Genomic DNA, 12,174 nt, shown 5'->3' with positions numbered 1-12,174 from the left:
ATTTTTTACTTCAACAGTGTCTAGCTTCGAAAGCGATGATTTTTTCCAAGTATCACATATCTTACTTGAAGTTCAATTTTCATTGACGTATTTAGATAATCCTGACTTCATAATTATACGAATCCAAATAAGGAAATTCTGTAAGTGTATTTTGTAATTTTGTGTATACGTATACTCAATAGCATATATTATGCTATTTGGCTACATTATGCTTCCGTATATTTAGGTCAATAAACAAGGCGACTGAAAACCCTTTAGTCTTCACTTTTAATACTGCCGTGATTATTATTTTTGAAGATTATGACGTTTAAAGAAATGTCTTGTGATTTATCGTACGTAGCTCTCGTGATTACTACGCTTAAAATCAGACTACATTAACTTTAAATCTTACTTTTAATGTAAAAAATATTTTTGAATCGATTTTTTTTAAACTGATATATTATCACTTTATCATTTTTTTTTTCAAAAAAAAAAAAACTGAAACCTTTTACATAATTTTGTTTTCGGTAAGAATTTTTAAAGTTTTTTAATTTTTGCACGTTCAGTGATGAGGATGAACAGGGGACCGTTGACCCATTAGCAGTGATTGGCCGCGTCTAATCGTCTCTAAGCAACAGTAAGGCACAACAAACTGAAATTTGAAGGGTGGTAGGTACTAACACCACTTGTTGACTGTCGGCCGCACTGTACTGAATCAGAGACAACGACTTCGACTAACGGCTACCGTGATACGAGTTGAACCGTCGTACATCTTTTCTTCAAATAACGTTATAGAGTTTGTTTCAACCTCAGTATTTAAAAAAAAAAATAATAATATTTCGGGAAAAAATTAAGTAAAATTTATAAAAAATAATTCCGGGAAGAACTAATGAAATGAAATTTATAGAATTTTATCAAACAAAAAGTACGATAGTACCAACTTCATCGCCAAATTAAAATGGAAATAAAAAGTAAATTTGTATTTTTCGTGTGATATGTGGTACGGTTTAATTTTAAAACATTTGAAATGAACTCCGGCAGTACAGTATCAGTTGTATCAAATAACAATAGCCACGAAAATTTAGTCGGGGTTGAATCTAAAAAACGCAGGTAATAATTATTATTATTTATATTTATTATTAGTTTATAAAATAAATTCTAAAATACTTATTGTCAATTTTTTAATCAGCAATTCATCTACCTGAAAATTTAGAGAAATAAACACTGTATATTAAATGTAAATTATCAACGGAAGTTTAAATTCTCTTCATCAGTTTAGCTTTAATTATTAAAGCACAAACATTGAAGTTACGTTTTAAATTGAAGATATTTTATTTTTAATTTGAAATTTTACTCGATTTAATCTTATTGTTATATCTCAAATTTTTGCTCTAGTTGAAAACCCAAATTTTTTATTACTTTTTTAGTCATCTACTTTGCTTTTGTAACTACAACAGATAATTACTCTTTGGAATAGTAAATAAATCTAATGTATTATTTAGTCGCTTAGTAAAGGGACAGATTCAGTAAAAAAATAAGCTGATAAATGTTTTATTATAATTTAAGCCTACCTTTTTCGTAAAGATACATTATGACGAATAAAAAAAATAATGAGTTTCTAACTGTATGTCCGTGCCAAATTTACAAGAATCAGAGATTTCCTATACCTTCTTTATCGAATCATATATACAGTTATCAGCAACCCAAATCCTCCAAAACACATGTTTTCAGTTCTACGTAAACAACTTTCAGTTCGCTCGTTTCTGGAACCGGTTATATATTGAACAAACCTAAGTTGCCCCAGTTGGGACGTATAGTGTAAAACAACAAATTAATTTTATTTATTTATTTTATTTTTTGTGGGATGGACAGTATATTGCGTACACCATGTGTGTCTACTCGGCAGAAAAAATTCTGGCTTAAAAAAAAGGAGACTGCTTCTAAGATTAAACTATTTCCCTGAAGATTTTTTCTCTATTTTTCATCCTAATTTTCTTTTATATTTGTTTTAATTAGATGCGAATAAAATGCACGTGACTAAAATTATTTATACAGAATAATAAAAACTAGCTCGATTTTATTCTTTAAAAACAATAATAAAGTAATAAAAATAGTTAAAATTTACTAAATAATTAAGAACTGAAGGAATTGTATTGAAAATAATAGATTGAATAAAACTATAGTGAATTTCTTAAACACGGTTTCCGAAGATATATTTTAATAATTAAAAATTCTTTAACCACCTTACCGGTAAAAAATATATTTGTACTCAAGACCTTTCGGTTTTTTCAAACCATCATCAGGAGATTAAAAATATTATAAGACAAAAATTAAAATGAGTATACAGCGATGACTGAATGTCAACAGTATACTGAAAACAATATAATGAATTCTGGTGAGATAAAATATAATTAAAGAAAATATCAAATATAATATTTTGATAATTTTTTTTTTTAATATCGTATTTGATAACACGGTTTTCTTTATTTGTATTTTATTCCACCAGAACTAACTATATTGTCTTCAGTATACTATTGACGGTCAAACAGTCATGACAGTGTATTTATTTTAATTTTTGACTTTATTTTAATCTCCTCTTGATGGTTTGAAAAACCAAAAGATCTTGAGAAAAATATATTTTTTGTCGGTAAGGTGGTATAAAAATATAGCAGTAGAAATTTATAGACAAATTTAATTTAAAAAATACTTAATCAGTTTTCTAAATTAATTTATAAAATATATACTTTAATTATACGTAAGTTACTAGATACATGTCGTAGTATAATATTTAAATAAAGTTTTCAAACGTTCACGTGAAAACTGCATTTTGCACTGTGTTACATTTGTTTAAAAATAGAAACGTGTGTTGTTTTAATTTAAATCCTCCAGTCTCTATTTGCACGTAAACAAACGAAAAATCAAGAAATAAATGTTGTTGTTTGTATCTGGTTTAATGATTTGATTTTCATGATCTAAAATAAGAAATAAGAAAGTAAAGCGTGTCTTCTGTTAAAAAAATAATAAATAGAAAAAAAATATGAATGCAGCACTATAATTTTTTGTTGGTGTTTTGATTCATTTCAAGCGGTTTTAAATTTTTACTTTTCCGTCTATTTAGCGCTATAGCTCTTCCCTTCTTTTTCCTGTTTAGTCTCCAAGAATTACCATCGGGTATTACTTCAGAAGATGAATGAAGATGATATGTATGAGTATAAATGAAGTGTAGTCTTCTACAGTCTCAGGTCGACCGTTTTTGAGATGTGCGGTTAATTGAAACCCAACCACCAAAGAACACCGGTATCCACGATCTAGTATTCAAATTAGTATAAAAATAACTGCCTTTATTAGGACTTGAACGCTGGAACTCTCGATCAGCTGATTCGCAAAGACGCGTTCACCACTAGACTAACCCGGTAGGTTAAACCTATAGCTTTAGAAGGGAAAGTATTATAATCTGTTCAATCTGGGCAAATGCTATTTTCACCGGATCTTGACGTTTTGACACCTAAGTAATTCAATAAACCAAGAAACCGGCTGGAAATTTTCCCGATGTACGGGAACATTTTCCCGATGTATGTACGTGTGTGTGTTCGGTGCCGGCCTATAAATCACCTTATATCTCTCAGAACTGCTGGATCGATTTTCACCAAACTCGGTCAGATTTCTTCTATGTATGGAGCATTGATATTATAAAATTTTCAACTTAAAATGTCAAGCGGGTGAGGCTGTAGAGCGAGGTCACTCTCAGTATCTGGTTCTATTAAGGTTATATTTTTCTTAGGCGCATTTGTTAACGATTAAAAAATAACTATTTTACAAAACAAAATTTTGTGCACCTACACCCCAAAAAATGCTGTCGTCTGTTATGTTGTAATGTCACAGATGTGCGGTAGAAATCTTACGAGTCGGTCTAGTGGTGAACGCGTCTTCCTAAATCAGCTGATTTGGAAGTCGAGAATTCCAGCGTTCAAATCCTAGTAAAATTTTTACACCAATTTGAATACTAGAACGTGGATACCGGTGTTCTTTGGTGGTTGTGTTTCAATTAACCACTCATCTCAGGAACGGTCGAACTGAGACTGTACAAAACTACCCTTCATTTACACTCGTACATATCATCTTCATTCATCCTCTGAAATAATACCTGAACGGTAATTCCCGGAAGCTAAACAGGAAAAAAAGAAATGTGTTCGATGAATTAAATAAATAAATAATATTTAAAATGTAAAAAGGTAATTCGGTCTGGGCGGGTCTCGAACTCTCGATCACCCGGTTGACTTGGTATTTGGTGCGTTAAGCCTCGCGGCTACACCTGTCTGCCGAGTATAAGCGAAATTAGTTCTACGTAAGTTGTGAAATTACATCAGTTTAGTAAGTGCAGACGGGTCGCCGCTAGTACGTTACAATTTATATGATTTATGTAAAAGAATTCTTATTTTTTAAATACATTTATAAACGACAAACTATCCTTTTTTTTAATTTGAAAGCACTTCTGGTATCCTGTAGACTAGTAAAGTAGTATCCTGTAGACTTGTACGTAGTAAATTTGTGTAGACTATCTAGTCTCTCTCATACTACTAAAAAGGTTAATTTTTTAATATTTTGGATGTATGATTTAAAATTATATTTAAGAGAAAATTTACCTATTATAATTTTAATTTTTTTTTATTTTAGGACAATTCAAGAATTACTTCGGGAAAGATCACGTTTAGAAAAAGGATTACTTGCAGCAGTAATATTTTTAATTCTTGTAGGAATTACATTACTAATAGTCACTCTTATGAACAAATTTGATGGTGAGTTAATACAAATAAAACGTGTGTATATATTAATTTTTGCCTTCTTATTATAGTAATTAATACCGTTTATTTTCTTTTAAATAAAATATACAAACGCACCCACATACGTTATCCATTTTGTTTTAAAATTATTTCTTTATTTCTAAATACATAAAAGTATCATGTTAAACTGTAATATACATATTTATAAACATGTTCATATATATATATATATATATAGATGTCTGTATAAGAAAAGTTATGATAATAAATCTAAACTTTCTTCTAATGTACTTTATACAAATAACAGGCTTTCTAAAGATACACAGTTGTTTATAAATATATATATACAAGTGTATATATACATCTCAAACAAATTTAACATAAAATTTGTACAATTTTTAAGTAATTTATTTTTGTTCTACATATAATATCAGTAATAAAAAAAGTAAAAAAAAAGTTTACTTGAATTATAGCAATTATAAAAAATTACGTAAAGGAGTTTGAAACTTAAAAATTGATGTTAGGCCAAAACAGTTGTGTTTAAAGTTATATAAGAACTTAATAAAATTTATTTTATCCTAGCCTCTACTTTTAGAAATAACATCCCCGATTTTGTTGAATTAATCAAATATGCTGATGAAATCAAATTAATTTCATTTGTCTATAACTCTGGAACCAGTAAAAATAAGTACCACTGAGATGATGCATCGTTGAAAATCTCTCAATGATGTCTTACTGCAGTTAAGAAAAAGTCCTAAATCCAAATTGTTTTGGATTTTGGGCTTTTTTGTACACTCTTGGTTCAGTCGATTGCAATCAAAAGGGGAGGCAAAACTAGATGTTACAATAGTCCTAAATACAAAATTTCAACATACTATGGCTAATCGTTTTTGAGTTTTGCGAGATACAACCGTACGTACGTACATACATACATACGTACAGATATCACACTAAAACTAGTCAAAATGGATACAGGGATGGTCAAATGGATATTTCCGTTAAAATCTGAAAACCGAAATTTTTCGCCATCACAATACTTCCTTTCCTTCGTACAAGAAGTAAAAATATGAAAAAATATCAGAGTTATGAAATAAAATTTTATGTAATTTTAATTTAAAAAAAAATAAGATGTACATGTAATTTAATAGGCGTACCAGGAAGTCATGTAGTGTCCAAATTAGATTTCTTAGATATATATTTATATATTTTTAGTTTGATGATATGACCACAACTTCATAGCGCATGAAAAAATGCCATGCCTAAGCGGGATTCGAACCCACGACCTCCGGATGAAAGGCAGAGACGCCACTCCTCCGCAGATAATGTAAATTTTACATATAGAGCCAACTCCTTAGATAAAAAGAGATTACTTTACCTTAATGGTATCTTTTTTGAAGAAAGATAATGAAAAAACTACTACTTTGATTTGTTAAAACAATACAAAGTTATCGAAATTTTCACAAATTCAACCAATTTTAAGGTATTGTAAAAATGAGTTTTTGGGCTATTTACAAAAAATAAAAAAAAAACTATATAAAACTTTACCTCTATTCCTAATAATAAAAGATTACGGAGTAGAAGAATTAGATTCGAATAAGGTGGAAAAAATCCGTAAGCATGATCAATTAACATACTGCTAAATCAATAATCTCACTACCATTCTGCCTCTTTATCGATTTTGAGATATCGGTGTGGATCTAGTAAATGGTCCGATCTATATCAATTTAAACGTATCGTAACTAGCTACGACAGGTTTTTGCGGTTGTAACTAGTTAAATATTAAATTTATCGAAAAATATTACAAACAAAACTTGTAGACCGGAAACTTTTTACCAAAAGCTTTTAGTAACATTTTCATAAGATTATAAAATAAACGTGAGAATGATATTGTGTTACATCAAAAACAAAAAAATAACTCGTTTTTTGTTTTAAATGTTTCGAGAATTTTTAAAAATAATGAAATCGATGGTTAACACTCAGTAAAGTACTAACGTTTTACAAATATTTATTTATATTGCTATCTTCACCGCTTGGTGCAAACTGAGAGCATTGTATAAATATTACGTTCTCAAAACTCAGACAAAAATTAAAATTTACAAAAAATCATTTTGCCATCTAAAAGTAAATATTTCTCCCTAACTATTGCTATTTCTTAACATTTAATTAACTAAAACTTTTTGGGTTTTTTGTACTTAGTAAAGTCACGAAAGTCACGAAATACGTTTTTTTTTTTTTTTTTAATATAACAATTTTTAAATTACTAATATTTAAAAAACGACAGTATATTTTGCTACGAAACATACTTCATAAATAATCAACTTAAGAATATATTTGCATAGTTGTTTTTCGAATTTTTGAATTTTATTTTTATTTTCAGGCCACTGATAAACAAATTTGAAATATATTTTTACCTGCAAATATTATACTTTTAAATTTTATTTCTAAATGTAGTAAATTTTTATAAATTTATCAAAGGTTATTCCTTTAGGTATCATTTATCGATGATAATTTGATTTTTTACATTATCTATCGTAGATCAAAAGTTATAGGTATTTGTTTACAGCGAGTGCGTGTTGAAACGGTGCCTTATAGTGTTTTAATATTAGTAAAGAATTATTTTTTCTGTAAAATCAATATATAACGAATTACAGCCATAACAGTTAAAAAACCATAGTTCTAAAATTTTATTTTATTTACAAAATATCGGAATGGTAGTAAGGCTCACGACTTGTAGTATGTTAATTGACCCACCGGGTTAGTCTAGCGGTTAACGCGTCTTTCCAAATCAGCTGATTTGGAAGTCGAGAGTTACAGCGTTCAAGTCCTAGTAAAGCCAGTTATTTTTACACAGATTTGAATACTAGATCGTGTATACCGGTGTTCTTTGGTGGTTGGGTTTTTCAATTAACCACACATCTCAGGAACGGTCGAACTGAGAATGTACAAGACTACACTTCATTTACACTCATACATATCATCCTCATTCATCCTCTGAAGAATTATCTAAACGGTAGTTACTGGAGGCTAAACAGGAAAGAAAGAAAAAGTATGTTAATTGAGGCGTGCTAATGGACTTTTTCCACCCGGTCTGATCGACAGGAAATTTTTGACCCAATATTCGTTTGAATCTAATACTCCTCTCTATTATATCTGTTTTTTTAATCGAATTTTTCTTAATCGAAATGTTAAAATTTAGAAATATTTATACAAATTCAATTTTTAGGTGTGCGGATATTTTTCTTTTTTTCAATTGGTATTTTATAAATAAACTAAAAATGTATAATTATTAAATTTTCGTTATTATATTTCATAGTTAAAGAAGGATTAGTATTTTCGGCTTATTTTGATAGATATTTCAACCAATAAAATTTTATTGTGCAGCTAAGGAACAGGAAACCAATATCCAAGTCGGTCTATATCTATCTGATCACAACAAAGATGTCCAGGCTCGTTGAATCGAACCTAATCCGTAGTACCGATAGTGAGGAAAAAGGAAATAAAGATAAAAAACGGGTACATAGTGAGAAACCCTCTAAGGACTGTCCCGAACTATGGATAAAGTATCCGCAGTTCGAGACAAACAAACTCCAAGCGGAACACCTGAGATATCATCTGGGCAGTTAAACCTATCCTGATAATTACAAGATTACATCTTTTAAATAAAAAAAGCAGACGTTATATAATAAATAAATAAACTACATACACAAACCGAATAAATTTTCGTTTATCGTGTAAATTATTTATTGATCGATAACAGTCGTTCTCTTTAATACACACCTTATCCTGGAAAATAGCATGTGTTGTATGTATTTGAATCTCACACCTGTAATGATTGTAGGCTATTTGATATTAGTTGCGAATTATTTCCGATAATGTAATTGCTATTTTGAAGAATAACGAAACGCACCTTTATTAGGGAAAGTGTCTCGTTTTTTCCCTGTGTATAGAGTTCGTAAAGATATGCGGTTGAATATGGGCTTGGCATTCCAAGCCCATGAAAATGCAGAGAAGCCCAACAAAATCGTACGAGAGAAAAGACAATTTATATTTACGAAAAATGTAACAAACCTGTGGAAATAAAGAAGAAAGATCAATAAACATACGTTTGGAAACTAACGCTTTGTTAGCAACTGTCGGCTGGCGCCGGTAAAATTAAGCCAGAGTTTAGTTTTTTGTCGAGGCGGTCGTTTCTGTGACGCTCTGTGATTGCAGTTCGATTCTGCGTACTCTATTGTAATTGTTATCGTTTTGTTTTATTTTATTTTTCGTTTCGTTGTTTAGTTGTATTGTTTTGTACGTTGTTTTTTTAGTTCTTTATTAGGGGTTTTGTTAGTTTAATTTACTTTTTTCGTTTTTTCAGTCCTAACCTAGCGTTTACTTCGGCGGCCAAATTGCAACAATAGCCAAGCGCCCAGTCATCCGCTGTTTATCATTTGACTTTTTGGGTATTACTGCTGTGGTTTTCATCGCTCACAACTGTGATGTCTCGTCCTGCCGGGTCGCGGGGTGTGACCCCGCACTCTCGTGGTGACCTTCAGTCCCGATTGGGAAAAACGAAAGAAAGGCCTCCAGAGAGAACATGCGGAGTAATCGGCGTGGGGTACTTCTTGCTGAGTGTTAGTCTGATCACAGACAGGATTATCAGAAAGAGTTTCCACCCTTATCCGGGGAATGGCGGGTGGACTTTGAAGTGTGTGCGTGAGTGGGACAACCGCTGGAGAAACCTCCGACAAAGTGGAGATTGAGTGTTTCTCCTACTGAAGTGGAAAATTTGAAGAAGTTGCGAGCGGCGGACAGAGGCTCGATATCGTCCGAGGAAGGCACCCAATCGGTCGATGAGGGAGAGTACGACGAAGAAGAAGAGTACGGCGGCGAGGAGGGGCGTGAATTGCTCACTCGTAAGAAAGAGCTCACTGGCGGATTTGTTATTTAACGTTGAGGACTTACATGATCAAGTCTCCCAGGGCGTCTCGGGATGATATCGAGGAGTGTGCCGGAGAGTTGATAGCTGATGCACAAAAAGTTGAGGCCAAAGATTTCTGAAGCAGGACGCTGCTGCCGGAAATGGCGGAGAGGTCTACGCAGACATTGCCTTCCCCAGTTACGAAGGGGTTCCGGGAGGGGGGATACTAGACTAACTTAAAACGGCTATAACGGATGAAGACTAGTGCGGCTGGCGGTCAGGAGGTGGCCGGCTGAGGCCGCTATGGCGGTACTCAGCTTCTCTATTGTCCTGCTGGTGCGGGGGAGGTGGTTCACTTCCACGATTTGGTAGCCGAGGTTCGGCTACCAGAAGGGAAGTGAAGCCGGGTGAAGTTGTCAAGGTTGAATCTGTCGTTTTGGGCAGGGAGGATTCCTCTTTGAAGAAGCGGAGGTTTACTGTTTTTTATGAGTCTGCGGGAGGCGTGGAGGCTGTGTTAATTGTGGTGTTGGCTACGGTGAGGAGGCTGACTGCGGAGTTATCTTCGCCTGTCTTTCTGTTACCCGGTGGCAAATTGGGGCACCAAATCAGGAACGTAATGGTTTATAAATATCGCGGGCGGATGATTTATACTCTCCGTGCGACCGTCACGTCTGCCGACGTGGAGGCTCCAGTAGTTCCAAGGACCGCTTCGGCTGTTAGTGATAGCGGGGTTGAAAGTGTACGGGCGGCAGGAAAGTCCTATGCAGATCTTCTGAAAGCGATTAAGGGAACACTGACGCAGAAGGAAGTAGTTGAGTTGCTGTCTTCTGTCGGGGCGCGTCCGATGAACTGTGTATGTGAGTCAAGGGAGCCAATAAGGCTGAAGAGTTTTCAGTTGCCCTACGAGTCAGAGCGCTGGGTTTCCGCGTTGATATAAAGTCTCGGGACACCAAATGGACCGTTGTTCATGTTAAGGATGTTGATGCGGATACAACTGACCGAGAAATACACTAATCTGTTGCAACTATTATTGAGGTGACTGACGGCTTCCGGGTGACGCCCATCCGTCCCGCTTATGGGGAAACTAAAAAAGTCATGATTATTTCAACGTACCGGGCGGATAAACGTATAACGGAAGGGAGGATCAAAATCGGGTGGATCCGTTGTAGGGCGTTTATCCGGGGGGATGAGAACAGATTTTACCGGTGTTGGGCCGTGGGGCACGTTTCAGCGACCTGTAAGGGGACCGACAAGTCACATTTCCGTTATAACTGCGGGAGGCCAGGACACCGACGGGCGGGTTGCATAGCGCCTGCGGCGTGCGCGAGGCGCACACATATCGAGGTGTGTGTGTCGTCACTATGACGATCTCTGAAAGTCCTCACGAGAGAGTGTGGGGGGGGGAGCGAGGGAATGTCGGACAGCTCCCTGCGGAACCATCGTTCGTCCGTGCTTGCGCGGGTGGGCGGTGGTGATGAGGCACGGGGACTCCCAAAACCTCCGCGCTGAAAAAGACCGAGTCCCGGCGGGGCTGCCCCTTCCGGGGTGTCCCCATTAGAGGCATTGGCGTAAAGACCGAGTCCCGGCTTCTGGGGTGAGGCCCAGGAAGAAGATAGTCGGGTTTGGTTACCCTAGTCTGGGAGTTAGAGGCAGGCACGGAGGCGGGCCGACCTGTCATGCCGGATATAGTCGGTAGGCAGGGAGGCCTGTTTGAGTATATGGACACTCCCCTGGGCTCTGTAATACTTAATTGCAAAGATCCCCAGCCCAGGGATTTTTATTGAATAAAAATGGTACGAATCAAATTATTTACAAATTTTATTTAAAATTTTTATATGTTTATTACCAATTGAAAAAAATTACTTTACGTCAAAAATGAAATAGTATTCCGACCGCAATCTTTTACTTTTTACCCCAGATTTCTCAAAAACTACTAAAACTACAGTTGTGGAATCTACCTTTTTTTTCTATTTTTCAGGCCAAATTTCATATAAAATCACTAAATTTACTACTTTTTTTGGTTCCAAGAATTACAGTCTCATATTATTTTACCGAAGGCGCCGAAATCAGGGCGAAATCTTTCGCTAGCTAACTCACCATCGTGAGTGAAGCCTGTTTACTCGCTATCGAAGCGAACGTGAACATTCTTCTTTATTTCCACCAGCAGTACATATCCTGAAAGTTTATTACATCCTTCGTAAATCACCTGTTTATAATGCTTTAAACTAAAATAAAAAAACTTTAAATTTGTATGTCTGTTTTGTGCATTTTTTATAAATAAAATAAATTTTATACCTTTTTGAATCTAAATATTTTTTACAGTATTAAATCATTATAGAGATACCTGGTTTAAAAATTATAACAAAGAAAGCGCAACGAAATATTTTTTTATTTCGGTTATTTTTTACACGTACTCTTATATCGAATAACATATAATTCTTTGTAATAGTATTATGGCGTGTATAAAAAGTTCTTTTCTCCTTGTTTTTTATCGGTGAAGTTTTTCTGTAT

At 34.0% G+C, this 12,174-nt stretch overlaps 1 protein-coding gene across 1 annotated transcript in view; it reads left to right on the top strand.

Annotated features, from left to right (window-relative positions):
- The first annotated feature begins 4,657 nt into the window (after nucleotides 1-4,657).
- Nucleotides 4,658-12,174, top strand: part of LOC142328743 (neprilysin-like) — a 64,335-nt gene continuing 56,818 nt past the window's right edge. The window contains exon 1 of the mRNA XM_075372731.1: nucleotides 4,658-4,775. Coding sequence (XP_075228846.1) covers nucleotides 4,760-4,775 — 16 coding nt within the window. The 5' untranslated portion in view covers nucleotides 4,658-4,759. The remainder of the gene's footprint in view (nucleotides 4,776-12,174) is intronic.

Source organism: Lycorma delicatula, chromosome 8 (genome assembly GCF_047948215.1).
Source record: "Lycorma delicatula isolate Av1 chromosome 8, ASM4794821v1, whole genome shotgun sequence".
Lineage (NCBI taxonomy): Eukaryota > Metazoa > Arthropoda > Insecta > Hemiptera > Fulgoridae > Lycorma > Lycorma delicatula.
Note: the sequence above shows the minus strand (reverse complement) of the source record. Positions and strands in the feature narration are given on the sequence as shown.